The sequence below is a fragment of the Psittacula echo genome (assembly GCF_963264785.1).
Source record: "Psittacula echo genome assembly, chromosome: 17".
Taxonomy (NCBI): domain Eukaryota; kingdom Metazoa; phylum Chordata; class Aves; order Psittaciformes; family Psittacidae; genus Psittacula; species Psittacula echo.
Genome location: NC_137753.1, coordinates 590,623 through 607,250, shown reverse-complemented (window position 1 = coordinate 607,250; position 16,628 = coordinate 590,623). Strand labels below are relative to the sequence as shown.

At 40.2% G+C, this 16,628-nt stretch overlaps 1 protein-coding gene across 1 annotated transcript; it reads right to left on the bottom strand.

Annotated features, from left to right (window-relative positions):
• Positions 1-1,626: 1,626 nt before the first annotated feature.
• Positions 1,627-16,175, bottom strand: GABRD (gamma-aminobutyric acid type A receptor subunit delta; the record flags this gene model as incomplete). The annotated part of the gene is made up of 9 exons (XM_080631060.1): positions 16,050-16,175; positions 9,061-9,173; positions 8,889-8,956; positions 7,763-7,983; positions 7,024-7,106; positions 4,628-4,765; positions 3,593-3,748; positions 2,802-3,013; positions 1,627-1,926 (listed from the first exon to the last, which is right to left on the bottom strand). Exons 1-9 carry the CDS (start codon positions 16,115-16,117, stop codon positions 1,627-1,629), a joined length of 1,359 nt encoding a protein of 452 aa, XP_080487186.1. The 5' UTR covers positions 16,118-16,175.
• Positions 16,176-16,628: the final 453 nt, after the last annotated feature.

The following is a 16,628-nucleotide window of genomic DNA, read 5'->3' as shown; positions in this document are numbered from 1 at the left end:
ATCTGTGTTTAAATGCTCTGTCTTTCAGTGCTGGTCATACAAAATCAAACCATGTGTCACAGATAAGGCAGGAGGAACACAGGCACACTCCACTGTGATCAAATGCTTGTTTCATCCTTATTGCAATTATTAACCATCAGCCACTGCATTCGAGATTCCCATCTTCAAAGCCCAGCATAGCTCTTCTCTTACCTACATCTTTCGTCTTGTTTAATCTCACACCTCCCCATGCTTCCTTCCATCGTAGCTTTCAGCCACTTGCTCTGCTTCCTTCTTCCCCTCCCCCTCTCACTTCATATTTTCTTTTGTGTCAGTCTCTATATTTAAAACAGAATCTCACTTTCAAGACAACAAAATCCTCAAAAAAGTTTCCATTTTGAAGTATCTTACATTGGTTTCCTACACTAACAATATTTTACTTGTTAAAATTCGTATCCCAAAATATTTACTGTGGAGTTTTTTGGCTGTTGTGAAGCTGGTGTTTGTTGTAAATACTGTATTCATTTGCTGAGTTCCCTGGAATTATGTACAGAACAAAGTGTTATTTTGCATGAATGGGGTGAGAGGCTCTAATCCTGATTTAAAGAGTGTGTGCATGAGTACCCACAAATTTCACTGTCAGATAGTGGAAGTGAAGAGGCCTAAAATGTTAGCTCAGCCTCTGAATAAAAATGGCAAAAATATCCAAAGCAACGCAGTAACTCAAAGCCAGTTATGACATTTTTTTACTTCACTCAGCTATTTAGGGACAGATGCAAAAAGGATATTTTCAGAGGCACACATGGTAGACTCTCACTGAAAATTAGCAGAATGAATTCTAAAGCTCTTCCTGCAAATGGAGTCTGAGTTCCTTCATTATCAAGCTTTTTTAAAATTTTTCCCAATCCAACATAGGAAGTCTGAGTTTTCCCTGTGTTTCTAAATCACTTTTGTCTATTTTGGGGCCTATTAAACCAATATACTTCACTGTATTTAAGTATTTAAACTTTCATTAGCTTAAATCTGAAATGTAATGCAGTCATTATTAACAATTCCGTAGAATCTTATGCAGTATATTTTATTTCATGCTGTCGCTAAGAGTATTGAAATGTTTTCAATACTCTATCCAAGACAAATAATAACTTAAGAAAAAGCCCGCACTCCGCTCTATTCCCTTTTACTTTGTTCATGAGATTTTTATGATTAAAACCTCCACCACTACTGTTAAACCTGGACCACCCCACAGAAGGCCAAATGCAGAAAACTACTCCTGTGTGGAAGTGAGGAATTAGCTCTTCTATTACAAAAAAGGAAAGGGCCTAAGTGTGAAAAGACAAATCTTCATTACTGATCAACCCTTAAAGTGGAGGAAACCCAGGGTAATTTAAGATTTAAGCTTTTGCTGCAAATATGTACATATGAAAAATTGTCTCATGGTAATCCAGGAAATTAGGAGATGGGATTGTTTGGCAGAGTACAGTAATTACTGTCTCAAATCAGATGGGTAAGAAATTGCTGGTTTTAGTAGGAATTGATAGCAGGACTTCCTTGACTTTAGAAGTACCTCAAGCTCTGTTGAGAACAGATGGATCCGTACAGTTTCTGCAAGGGCTGTTTAGTCCATAGCATTGTTCAATTTGTAGCTCTTCACATTGTGTATGCAACCCAGTATATAACATTGACTGCTGCAAAGGCTGCTGGGAACACAGCTCTAGCATATATATCAATGGTATCAGCATCAATGGGCTTAAAGAGAGACTTCAGACCATTCTTCTTATCCAGTTTCATTATTTGCCGCTGTTTTGTCTCGCCAGTTTCTATTTCTATTGTGCCATAAGATCCAGGCAGGCTTCTGGGAATTCGATGCTGCCTGTTGGAAATGGCCAGTTCCTGGCTCACACCAGCTATGGAAAGGGAAAACAGAACAATGGCATTCTTCACATTTATCTGCAAAGGAAAGAGGAGAACCTGTAATAGCAATTTATAGGGCAAAGGTAGTTCATACAAGCTAGACATGACACTGAGATGGTGAAATACCCGGGAGATCCATAAGTGCTGAATAGTATTTATCACAAATCCCAGACTGGTTTTGGTTGGAAGGGACCTTAAAGCTCATCCAGTTCCAGCCTCCTGCCACAGGCAGGAACACCTTCCACTAGAGCAGGTTGCTCACTTGCTTTGGCAGAAGGATCACTGAAAGACTCTGAGCTACAGCTTTTAAATTCTGGTTATAATTTTACATGCTCAAAATTATCAAGGCACCATTGAGACAACATGCTTAGCCCCTCCTGACTCAGACAATTGACTGACTTCAAGGACACAGTTATCCCATTGTGTGGCCAAAGCCCACAGGCAGTTCTCAGGCTCTTGTCAAAGCTGAGAGAACATGGAGCTGGGTCAGAAAATTAATATGGGTCAGTCATATCTGCTACAGCTTAATAAAATGAAATAATAAATAATACCAAAGGTGCCAGAGAGTTCAAAAATATGTAGGCCTGGACTTCAAATTGTGCATTGTTAAAAAATAGTTCCTTAATCAGTTCCCCTGTGCTTCTTCACTAACAGGCATGTATGTACATGAAGAAAGCAGCAAAGCACATCTGGAGCTCCTGGAAGCAATCTCATTCATCTCTATGGCCTCCTTTGTTCAGTTTCACTGAGCTTCACACCTACACGACTTGGATCCATGCTCATTACACCTGTATTTGCCTTATGCAGCTTGGATGTAACAAATGTAATCTCCAGGGGATAATGTTAAAGACTAAAATCTTTTGCTATTTTACTATTATGAGTAAGGTTACTCATAATATGCACTTACTGACCTCTGCACTCTGCCTTCTTGCCTTTAGCTTGTTCTTCTGCTTTTTCATGTAGTCAGCGTTGAAATGTGCAAATGCATATTCAACTAATGCAGCAAAGACAAATACGTAGCAAATCCAGAAGTAAACATCAAGTGCCTTGATGGCAGATGCTCGTGGAAGTGAAGATCGGGCACTGACCATCAATGTAGTCATAGTGAGAACAGTAGTTATACCTGCAGTCAGCGTGAAAAATTGTACTTTAGGTTTCACAGTGTGTATTAAGTGTATTTACTAGTCTGAAGCTGAGGAATATTTTCACAGGAGAAGCCCTTTAATATTGTGCCTTCTGATTTTCAAAACATGGGACCTCATAAAAAACTGCCTTGGTATGACTAAGGCAGCTTTGAACATGTTATTCTGGTTTTATTCTAGATCAGGACGAACAAAACCAGAATTAACTCTCAAGAACTCCTGCATCTTACAACCCTAACTCAGGCAAACAGATCCACAAGCTTTAAGAACATTGTTTTGTAACTGTCCCAGTTTCTTCAAATCAATTCTTTCATACATGTACCTCACACTCACTGTTGCTTTTAACCCTCTGTAGGTGGTTATCTTCTGTTCTTTACTGAGGCAGCTGCTCTGATAGCATGACAAAAATTAGAACATGAGGGAAATCTTTTAAAGGACCAACTTTTCTGCAGACATAAACACAGTATTCATAAATTCACTTTCATGGAAAATTAAGATTATTAGAGGTAATTATAAGTTGAGCACACCCTTCCCTGTTAGTTCTCCAAACTCTGTTTTACCTAATGACACTCGGGCAGGCACAGCTGACTGACTGATCCAGAAGGACACCCATGACATTGCCACAAGTAAGATAGAAGGAACGTAAGACTGAATGATGTAAACTCCTCGATTTCGGCGAAGGTGGAAGTGGAGACTGAGCCTGGGAAACTGACCTGCTGAAAAAAGGAGCACAGAGACACTGTGTGAACTACAGTTAGGCTGATACTCAAAATAACATCTCCTATAATGACACAGATCTACATTCTTAAACATCTTTCGGACAAAGATCACAAAAAGTTTTTTCAAAGCTGTTCAACTAGGTTTCATAAACCCTGCATGAGGTACTGCAGTTCTCATCAGCTAAGAACAGGTGAAATGGTTTGTTTCAGGTCATGTCAATACCTGATCTGAAAATATGAGTCTTCTCAACTAACAGTATTGTTTCAAAATGTTGTACTGTCTTATCATCTGCTGTAGAAAGTCCTCCAGATACTAAATTTAGATTTTTTAGAAGTCCAAGTTAATTTCAAACTCAAAAAAGAGCTTAGAGGAGATGTGCAGCATAAATGAGAATCTGAATACATGACAGAGGATGAAGAATCAGCAGGAAAGAGATTACTCCAATCTTATACAAACATTGCAATAAACCCAGTGCTACGCATACACACCCCTGACTTCTGCACAGAATTAGTGTGATCTGACTGGATGTCATGAGCTCCATAACATCAGGGCTTATGGAAAATTCTCTTTATCTGAAGTTGCAAATTAGGTGAAGAAAATGTGAGCAATACCTCGAGTGGTTTTATCTAGTGCTGTCTGGGTGCTCCAAGCAGGATTTTATCAAACGTATAGAGCTAAAGTACATAATATGCTACAGTGGGTACCCGAAGGCTCAGCAAAGGTTGGTATTTTTTACAAGTGTTGAAGAAAACACTTATCAAAACCCTGGCAGGTTCTTAAATTAGTAAAGTAAGAAGCAGGATTTTCTGTTATAGATACAGGTTTCCCTGTCCAGGAAAAAGTCAGGTACTGTCCCTGAAGACACATCCTGTTACCAGATTTGAAGTTCATAATTTCTGTTGTGAACTGGTAGTTGGTAATTGTGAACTGAGCAAGCTGCAGCTTATCCAGCCCATGGATCTCCTCCTGGTTTTCTGACCAGTGGTAGACAATGTCTTCTGAAGAGTAGCCATCTGCAAAAAGAAAACTGAATAAATACTAAGTTTGAGGAAGAAATTTAAGCACATGGAGGACTCATAGTGGAAGTGCTCTAATTCTTCTGCTGTGCCGATTTCCATTGGACCCATTGCAAACATGCTGTGATTCAGTCTGGATAATTCACTGTCCTGGCAGCATTGATGTTGCCAGTGTCACATTGGGGTATCTTTCCTGCAGGAAGAATAATCCAAGTTGATTCACACTGGCTAGCAATATGTGGCATGGCACAAGGCAGTGCCAGGAGAAATAGTCAGATTATCTCTCGAAAAGATTATTGCATACTCAAAATCAAGTAACTGTTGCTGTTGTTACTAAGACTAGCTAACTTACCCCTGTACTGGGCCTGGATCTCAGAGGCACAGAAATGACTGATTGTAAAAGAAAATAACTATCAAATTTGATCTACCTATGCCTATCCTACTGAAAACAGATCAGATTGTAATTCTGTATGGCAAATCTATCTCCAAGATCACACATTGATTTAACAAGATAGGTACTCTGTACCAGTCAGACAGCATTGGGAAAACAGATTTCCTTTGTCAGTGATTCCCCAGTGTCCTTTAAAAGTATGTGTCCAGTTGGGTTTGTATCAACCCTTACAAGCCCTGCAGTGCTTTTACAAATAGACACTGCACAAGGTACCTACTGAATTGTTCATATGAATCCCCACTCTTTGAAACAACTGTTAGGGCCTCCCCCAGGTTTAAAGTAGTTTAATAAGAAAACAATGTTTATGCCAACAGCCTATGTGTTTGTTTTCTGTCAGTTCTCCAAACGGCTTTTGAACTTCCTATTTTCCCAACCAAAATGACAAAAAGGTAAAGGTTTCAAATTCTGGATTCTTGAAATTCTAGGTTCTTAAAGTTCTGTAAGAGATAGTATGTGGAGAATGGAAAAGTCAATTTTGTGCAGCCAGTTAGAGAACAGCTCAGCCGTATGCCTATTCTGAGATGCAGCAGATTGACATTCACGATATAGATCAGCCTGTTAATGACTGCAGCTGGGCATGGGTGGCAGCTGGAAGGTAATGACCAGGGAGAGGTCCAGGGCACCAGGGAGATGGGAGAAGGGAGAATATGTATGAGGAGATTTATGTGATATACGAAACCACAAGAAATTGATCTTTGCTAGTTTTGCTGTTAATAGAAAACTTGCTACTAAAACATTCATTTGTTTAAGAGGCTTTATTTCTGCATGTTTGTTTCACTGAAATCTACCCCCTCAAATTCAATTTAAAAATTCAACTACCACCAAAACTCCCTGCAGAACGTGCTGGGAGAGAGAATCAGTTGCTGGTAGTGTCTGCTGCCTCTGCATTTGGTAATTACATAAGTAAAACTGTAGATTGCTATTTTTGACAAGAAAAATGGTATTGTGGTTAATTGCCTAGAAAACAAAGTCAGTGTTCAAAAGGAAAAAGATGAACTTGCATCAGCAGGCCAGTGGATCTGCTCAGAAACTGCTATTCACAAATCTCTGGAACCCTCAGGACCTGGAGACTCCTTGATAGAAAACCCACGAAAGGCCAGTTCATTGCTATTGATCAGGTGGGCCCTTCTTGTATCAGTAGTGAATTTCAGTCAAAAGTATTAATGCTCATGGGAATTACATGCTGATCACAGATAAAATACAGGTTGGACAAAACATAAGTTCATTCTTCACTCTCCTTTGTGAGCAGCAATAAATTTCAGCCAATCCGTGCAGTATTCTGATTGATTTTGTGTAACAGATACAAGAATGCCTAAGCAAGCTTAACAGATATGTAAGAGTTGGTCAAAATGTTATTCATTGAAAGCAGGGAATTCTTTTTCCTGTTTTCTCATAGAGAAAATATAGCACATTGGATTTTGCCTGTGGGCTTCTCTACTTATCCTTACTGGATTTGATGCAAACCTCAGTCATGCTAGTGACTGTCACAATTGTACTGGGTTTTACATCATGCACACAGATGCAGATATCTGTCAGGAGGATTGTAGGTTGTTCATCTTCACTAAATTAAATCCTAGTTTTGAACTGGATCTGAGCTGAACTGGTATTGAAAAGTCCACAATCTAATGCCCAACACAGAATGAAGGGATTCCTGTTTGTACCCATGACTTCTAAATCCTAAGGCACCCCTGACATTTCGTGGACTAAAGCACGATCATTCCAGCAAACTCCAGCAAGCCAAGTACCATATACACAGGCTTTACACAAAACACAGGTTATATGAAACACTGTACTTAGCCCTTACAGCTCTCCAAATCCAACATGCATTCTTGCTCATCCATCGGATACTTGGAAAGGTCCATGTCACAGGCCACTGTTGAGGTAATCCTGTTCCAAGCAACGTGAACACCAGTTAGATGCATTCAGATAGACGTGTCTAATGTCAGAGGACACTTCAGCTACTTCTGACAGTGAAAAGGACTTTTCTGAGTCAAATCTACTCCCTTCCGCTGTCCCCAAGATCACTACAATTACTTTAAGGGTGACTTTGGACTTATAGTTTCAAAACTGCACACTCATAATTTTTTAGAACATTACACAATCAACTTTAAATATAATTATTGATTTCTGGGAAAAACACTCTTCCAAAGTGAGGAAATAATAATTTTTCTTTGAAAGTTTGAAAGATGGGAAAGTTGAACCTAAATCAGGCTCCTAGTTCCATTGGAAAATAGAGTGTGGAGAACAGAATCTCTGCCCTGTTTTGAGCATATTGCCTGCTGACCAAATAGTTATGAGGTGCTTATTTCCCGTTAAGGACATTCTAAAAGTGATCACTGGTGAGGCAATACTGCCGAAGATACCTTCCTGGCAGTGTAATCCTTGAAAACAAAGGGATCTCTGGTAGGGGTCACCAGTACTGTCTTCCATGTTACATTAATAATTATTTCAAGAAATCATCCTAGGAAAACTGAGTGATTACTTTAGAATCTGTCCAAAAAGTTAATCCATGATAGGGTAAACTTGTATTCTTTCTTACTCACCTGATGCTGTATAAAATGACTCCATCTGGCTGGAGCCTGATAAGTTTGTTTTCTACTGTCACATCATGGAACCAGGCAGACTTGGCATTTACTATGAAAGTATCTGGCAGCCAGAGTTTGTCTACAAACCGGCTGTCCAGGCCCAGTGTCTCATTGGTGTGGTTGTAGGACAGGCGGTCGTCTCGCCAGCTCTGATGCAGGAATACCGTCATGGTATACTCCTGGGAGAAGAGAAATCCCAATCAAAAAGTGATGCTAAGCAAACACAATTTTTTTTTATGTCTTGAGACATAATGGTAATATCTCAATGATGATGTCTTGAAACTTGATCAAAAAGCATTGTATTAGCCTAGAAATGTAGTAACTGCTTCCAGTGCAAATAAGTATTTTTATGTTCAGTCAACCATAGAGCTGCCCAGGTATTTTAATTTCTGTCATATGCTTCTACCACAGGTAAACCCAAGATATCAAAAAGTGATTTGATGTCAGTGTTACATACAACATGTTGCATGAGTTGGGTATGTCCTAATGAAGAAAATCAGTTTATATATCTCCACAAGTGCAACTTCTGTTTTTGAAAGCAAAACTAAAAAAATGAAGTTATGCATATGTAATGAGGGAAAGGATGGAGAGAAAGCCAAAGTTTTGATTTTGAAATTAAATCTATTGTGTTTCAGAAATGCAGCTAATCTATGCCAATGCCTGTTTATTTGATTTGTAAGCTGTTATACTCCACTGTGTTATTGGAAGGGCTTTACACAAAAATAGGAGCATCTCACAACCAATCGTTCCCTTAGCTTCTTTTTAGAAGTCTCTATGCTGAAAAGGAATTTGAACAGAAGTTGATGTTAATGCTTAAAATTAGGCTTTCTGTTAGTGTGTGCTGCACAGATCCAACCTTGCTAACTGTAGTAAGAAATCTCAGTGACTTACACATCACTAGATTCTTGTAATTGCACGATGTCTGCCTATGTCTTAAAATACAATGTTTGTTCCCTGTAGCATCTTCTTGTGGTAATTTCTCCACTCCAAACATATTGGAGATCAACTTTCTAGTTAGTTTTGTACAGTTTCTGTTACTGCAGTACATACATTCACAACTGGGTAGGTTTAACTGATAACTTACCATGTTCACTTCTGAGATGTGGTCGATGCTGGCTACTTCAATTGCGAGAGCAACATTAACAGGTGGACCTGAGAAAAAATGTTTGAATTTGTATCATCAAAGTACCTATAAAAATATAGATAGGGCAGAAGGATTTTAAGAAACAAAAGAGATATTATTCCCGAAGTCTCACCTCCAATCCCAGGCCTGAAGTTACGTGCATACCCTTTCATTAAATCATCCAGGTTGGGTAGCCAGGATATTTCAATGTTGGAACCTATGTAATCTCCAATGTCAGTCATAGCTCTGGGTAAAGAGAATAAGTATCTTTTAAAACTTGGCCACGCTCACAAACCGAAAACTAACAGAAAATGGGAGACATTGATTTCTCTTGTACCAGATGTTGCCTACAGTATGACCAGCTATACAGGTAGAAAAATACTGTCTATAGATAGGAAAACCATGTCAGACACTTCAAATTAAAAAAAAAAAAAAAGTAGGCAAAAAATAGATTTAGAAATGTAAAGAAAGCATGAGGGAAACCAATACACTTTGATTACTGTATAAAATGAATCTGTGGATAATGAAATGCATCTATCTGGGTAGCAGTTTATCGCAGCTGTGACAGCTCTTAGTACAGCTATGGAACAGCTGAGATCAAGAGGGCTGGTAATTTGTCAAATGTGATGGATAAACAGTAAAAATTACACACCTGGAGTTCAGATTTAACATATTTGATTTTGTGAGAAGGACCACTGGGCCTCAGGAATGTGAAAAGCAATGCTAACAGAAGGTGTACAAACACCTGAAACCTGAAAAAACATGGTCAAGAAGGAGAATTTTTTAAATTGAGGCCTTGGCATGTTAAGGAACATGAGACTATGTTGAAATTATTTTGTTCAAAAATGTAATTAATTGTAACCTGTAAGCTTCAGCCATAGATGTGTAATGGTAATTCCTATTCAGTAAAACATCTAAGTTCCTTTTCTAGGTAAATAATACTTTTCCTAATTAGAATAGATAACTCCAATACACTTGAATGAATATACCTGCCTAAAAATCTCTTTGACTTTTCAGTAGAAGATGGTGGTTTTCAACTCATGTTGCTAAAGCTGCAGCCAAGTTTTATGAAGTGTTTTGAAAACAGTGCTCAAGCAGGAAGGTGACTCCTCTGTAGTGCCCTACTTCGTGCAGCTACATACACAGTAGTACAGAAGTGCCTAGGTAAAAGTAGTAAAATTATAATCCCATGTGTACTTATGAGTACTTATCCCAAGAAAAGGAATAAACCCAAATTCTGCTGCTCCCCTTTCACAACAGGTATTGCTACTTGTGTGCATCAAGAACTCACCCCCAGATAACTGATTTACAATCGATCACTTGGTATAACAGAAGTAATGTCATTGTAAGAACTGCCAGGAGCCTTGTCTCTTTTGAAAAAGCATTTACAGTATGCAGCAGTTATCCCATGTCAGTATTACATTTTAACGGCATTAAGGAGAACCATAGAGCTAAAAAGAAGATAAAATGACAAGTGTTGGTTAAAAGCTGTGGGTTGTAGCTTGCCATGTGTTTTAAGCAGATTACAATCTAGAGGGAGTATACTTAAATATCTATGACACAATTAAAAAGAATCTTTCCCTATTATTAATAAAGCCTTAGGGTCAGATCATCAGTGTACAAATGTTTTGAAGTCAATAAAGCTATATGCACTTAATACCAGTGGGAATTATTAAAGTATTACAGCTAAAATAATTTTATGGCTGGATTTACGTTGTTGATGTTTATACTACTGGTTCATTTTAAACTGCCTTTGAAATGGGCAACAAAATGACTCTTTCTCAGTTAATGACACTCACACACACTAGCATGATGCTCACAAAATGGCTTCTAGATACTCAAAGAGAATATGTGAGTCAGAGTAACCTACAGTTTCATTTACAGAGAGTTATCACTGAGTTACCAAAAGCTTTTGCTAATACTAGGCTTTTTTCATGCAGATGATTAAGGGGCTGGAGCATCTGTCATACGAGGAAAAGCTGAGGAAGCTGGGACTGGAGAAGGCTCAGGGGGATTTTATCAGTGTATGTAAATACATGAAGGGAAGGTGTAAAGAAGGCAGAGCCAAGGCTCTTTGCAGCGGTGCCTAGTGACAGGACCAGAGGCACAAACTGAAACACGGAGGTTCTGCTTGAACATCACGAAACGCATTTTTTACTGTGAGGGTGCCTGATTACAGGGACAGGTTGCCCAGAGAGAATGTGGTTGCCCTCCTTGGTGATATTTAGAAACCATCTGAACGTGATCCTAGGCAACTGGCTCTGGGTGGCCCTGCTTGAGCAGGGGTTGGACCAGATGACCTCCAACGGTCCTTTCCAACCTCAACCATCCTGTGATCCTGTGAACCTGTGTTTTACCTTTAAGCTGCCCCATGATCACATTAAACAGCCATATTCTTCAAATGGCATTGTTAGACTAACAGGGAGGCTGGTAGAGCAAGGGAAGTAATACAGACACAAGAACTAATGTTCTAGCAGGTCTCTATGCTTGGGGGTGTGACACAGCATGGTGTAAATGAGCCCGAGTTTTCCTTGTATCAGTTTAGGTCTCAGGTCATCCCAGGTCCTCCAGCACAGTAGAAATCTCCCATTCCCCTTGTTTTTGTCCCTAAAGAATACTGAAGGAGAAGAGAAATAGCAAACTCAAGAATATTATTCCACCTAAAATATTTTCATTTCTTTTTTATCTGGTGAAGACAGGAGTGTGGATATTGGCGGACAGTATAGCAGTCCTCAGTCACAAACAATGGCTTTGGAAAGCAGAAGTTTATTTTTGTGGCACTTCATGAGCCAGTTTGTGATAACTCCTTTGGGCCATTCTTCTAGACTTCCGTACATCAGGATCAGTGCTTTCGAGTTGCATGAAGGATGGTGACAGAATTTCATTCACCCTTGATAAGCAGTTGGGATTACATAGGGCCTAAAATATTACTCATTTATGGTACCTGAAAAAGGAAGACCAGCATAGAAAATATGCATTGGAAGGGATTAACTTTTCCAAGTGTAAGCAGTAAAGATGAAAAGAAAGAAAACTACTATTAGTTGATTCAGCAGCTTCACTTCGTGACATAAGCTGCTGTAAAGCTTGTTTTAGTAAGAAAAGGACTTCATAAAATTAAGCCTTTGATTTGTAAAATTCAATGGGCATAACAGCTCATCAAAAAGCTTATCTTTATTTTGCACCAGGCCAGAGAGGGGTGCTTGGCTGCCTGAATGGCAACATAGTCATGTGCACGAATACCACTCTGAAAGTCATTCCCAAATCTAAAGCTGGATGTAAAACATATTCTCCACGAAAAGCATAGTTCTCTTGCACAAAAGTAAAGGGGAAAAAAAATCACTGATAAAGTGGGCAAACTATGAAGTTCTTTGCACAACAAATCTGTTCTTGTGCAAAGACGAACTTCATAGGTCTTCTTTGGGAAGAAAGGGAAGTTCTCTTTTCATAGGGAAAGTGACTCCAAGCAAGGAATCTCAAATGACAGAGCAAAGAAACTCATCTCTTTCAGAGCTAAGTACTATCAGTTCTAGAATAAAAAGTCTATCTAGCCCAAAATCCTTTTTGACTGAGCTGACATCTTTCTCACAGCTGCTGCAGGACTATTGCATTCTTCCTTTGGGATGATCTGAAGGAGATACATCAACAACTTGGACATCACATCTCTAAAAGGCTTGTCAGGCCAGAACACTGATAGAAAATGGTTGCTAGAAATATATCAATATAACTAGAAATCTCTGGTAAGTATTTAAATTATGCCAGGGAAGGAGGCAATCTGTATGCTCTGTGTGAATGAGTGCACTGCAGCTGATGAACCAGACTAATACTGGTTTTGCACAGCAGTACCAAAAGCTCTGCAGCATCTTTAAGTCAGTGGCCAATGAGATACTGATTTTAGGTCACACTTCCAGAGGGAGTGTGCTAACCCCCTGACAAATACATACAGCAGTAAGATGTTGAAAATCACTTTTTGCATCATCTGTTTCTTCTTGAAGTCTGCTAACCTGATTCTTCTGGGGACGCTGACATAGTTGTTATATGTATCTTTAAACCTGGTGGATGGAAATACCAGTTTGATACTGAGGATGTGATGGACTACTTTTAATTTTCTTTGAGGTAATCTTTAGGGGGCGAATGTCCCAGATGTCATTGCCATGAAGAAAACTTTCTTGGGGAAAAAGATAAGGAATATCCTGAAAGGTCAGTGGGCAATCTGGCCTCTGCCAAACTCCAGAATTATCTAGAGCATTATGTGTATCCCTCCCGTCTGCCATTCCTGAATCTAAGTGAAGCTCACTGTAAACCTTTTGTATATTGAAACGTAATTGAAAAAGCATTAAGCTTAATTCATGGCAACCTTTTAAACATCAAAGCCCTATTTCCTCTCTGTGAGTTTTAAGCTACAGAAAATGGACCACTGTTTTCATACATTTATGTGTTAAAGCTGCTCTGTTTCCATGAATATCAGTAAAAGACTGAGGGAGACACACCACAGAAGGACAATTGTATGCAAATGTATAAAAGTCATTTAACATAGTAGAATCATAGCTATAAAAGATACACCTATTTTTAATTAGAGAATTAAAATCTCTTTCCATAAAGAATTCCAAAGTACAGACATACACTCCAAAACTCCTATCAGTAGTACTCTTTCCCCATGCAAATAAAGCAATATTCCAAAGTGTATTTCAGCAGAAGATCTCATTCACTGTGGCACATTTATTACTGCAGCATCCACACCAAACTGATAAAAGAGGGGAAGCTCCAGTCTTTGCCCCAAAAAGCCATTTCTTACCACTAACCACTGTCGCAAGCAGAACAGAAAATACCACTTTTTAAAGATGTTTACCTGAAAACAACACTGGCATAAGCAGGATGTGCTGACTTAGGTCAAATATGGCTCACTCACTTCAGTCAAACAGCACACATGACAGAGAAATTGCTTCGACAGCTCCCTAAACCACCCCAAAAGGGTATTCTAAACCACTCTAAGGAAGTAGCTTCATGTTCACCTCACTTCCCTCCTCTGCCAAACCACAACATTATTTTAACAGCTCATTTTCCCTTTGGGAAGTCTTATGTTGTACCACCGAGTTCAGTTCTTCCTTTTTTCAGTATGTTTTTGCTTACGCCTACAAATACACAATCCATAGAACTCACTAGCAGAGAATATCGTGAGTTTGGAAGTCCTTTGTCATCCCAACCATGAATCACATTACATTTAGAACACAAAAGCAGATCAATAAAATGTAGCTAATTGGCAAGTTTGCCCATTATAAAACTGCAGCATTAATAAAATACTGCTTTTCATAAAAGCATCTCTTACCCAAAATAGTTATAGAACTAATTACAGAACTCCAAGGAAGAAGAATAAGGAAGTTAATGTGCTTCTTGGGCCCTTCGAAGGGGGATTATTTCATAGGTCATCTGTGTGTAATTTTACTGATGCAAGGAATTTTGGTTTTGTTCTGTTTAACTCCTCAGAAGCACACATGCAGGTTACTCACTTCTTACAAGATTAAACAGTATTCTGCCATAGCCATGCTAAATCCAGAATCTTCAGAAAACTTGTACTGAACAGAGCAGCTCTCTTTGACCACTGAATCTCTCACAATTTGGCATACTTGGAAAATTACCACAAATGGAACAGTCAGAATTTCACAAGGTAGAATTTGCTTTGCCTTACTCTCTGCCACATGTATATGTATTTCTAACAAACGGCTCATCACTGTTGTGTAACTGGAGGAAGAATGTCCAGTAACTAGGTAATTAATCCAACTGTAAAGTCATTTATCCAACAAATTACAGGCTGCACATATCCTGGCAGTTGCTGTGCCTAAGAACAAAGACAGAGGCTGACTCTTCCCTAAAATTCTTTCTTTCCTTCTCTTATACTCAGACGCCACTTTTCAACCAAAATTCATGCTAGTCCAAGCGCAGATAGAGAGACAGGCTCATTGACATTATGTGCAGGATCTTGATGCCCTTAGGTCACAAATACTATGTTCTCTGCCTTTGCTGTAACACTGGATTGCTTCAGAGCATGACAGTGTCAGGATCTGACCCTGAGTAATAGCCTCAAGGTCACAGGATAGGTCATTATGTCAGTCCTAAATAAGAGCAGTTGACTTGGCACTTCCTCTAATGCCAGATCCTTTTCCTTCCCAGGTTAAAAAAATCAGATCTCACTAATTAATTCCAAAACCTATGACAGCAATGTTATGTCTTACCACAGTTATCACTTTGCTTCGTACACTCCTCCAAAGCTATCAGAAATGCTTGTGAAGTCGAAGCAGGAAGAGTGATGTAGACATGTATTTTTTACATACAGCAAGTTCTTTTTCACTCCCCCTTCTATTTTCATTACATAATCATGGCAAGCTTTCTCGAAATCCATCCTCCAGATCTGGAGAGCATACAGACAGCGCATAGCCGGTTGCCTAGCTAACACCTCCGGAAGAAATGTGACTCCGAATTGCAAACATAGATCTTTACAATTCGTTATTTTAAGAAATGGTTGGCGTTCTTCAGACGGTTTTTTCTAAGATCTCTGCCAGTCTCTTCCTCTCATCTCAAGTTCAGGAGTCTTAATGAACCCATTAGGAAGGAATGTCTCTACTTCGAGGTTTTAATTGTACCTATGGAGGCCCCAAGCAAAGATGTTCAGTTCATACCCCACCGGCTGTGCTGGATTTATGGAAGAGTTTCTCGTTCAAGTAGGCCCCCTACAGAGCTGTTGTAAGGATGAGGCTGCGCTGGGATGTGCAATACCATTACAAAAAGAGATTGCCCCCAGTTTAGAGCAAGTGCCCTTGGGAAAAGGCGTCTACAGGCATTCTGTTAAAACACACCCCTGGATTAACCCAAGAAATTGCTGCTCAGTTGGCAGAAGTGTGTCCTGTGCTAGAAGAAGGAGGGGGGAAAAAAAACCCAAACCAACAAACAACCCCAAGATGGGGCACACTGAGGAAACTCTTCAGTCAAGCCCCTTTTCTCCTAAGCACTCACCCACGGCAGCCGTAGCTCCAGGAGAAGCGGGAGCCGCAGCCAAACCCTGCAGTACCAACCCCACCACAACAGCCCTTTAAATCCAGTTTAGGATAGATCGATAAGGCATTTTCTTACCTGATACACCTGTGCTGCTGGGTGCACAGTAGGACCAGGGCAGGAAAAACCCAGGTAAGCAGTTCCATTTTACTCCCATTTATTAGACAGTGTCAGACAAAACCCAGGTTCCCCGGCTCTCTTGGCTGCTCAGCAGCTCCAGCAGCGTTGCCATCCTCGTTGGCTGTGTAAGTTGAGGCTGAGTTTAAAGCGGTACTGTGATGCTCAGCAGCAGCAGCCTCCCCGTTCTCTCCCGTGCCCTGGAGCCATAGAGGCAGGCAGTAACGGGGCGCAGGGCAGCTCCACTCCTCTACGGGCACCGGGCCGTGCCCCCGGTACCCCTCACCTCCCCGCTGCGGCGCGCCCGGCTCTGCCTCCGGCCCGTCTGCCCGCGGGCCAGGCTGAGAGCTGAAAATAACCTCTGGAATGATAGCTAAATCCCGCCGAGCTCAGGCGGGAGAGAAGAAAAAGTGCTCCGGAGATACTAGCGTCCTGTGCGAATAATTGCAGAGAGGAGGAGGAGGCGGTTTGGCAGCAGCGAGCAGGCGGCGCGGGGAGGGCTCGGGAGCCGGGACACCGCGAGTGCGAGCGACGGGAGGC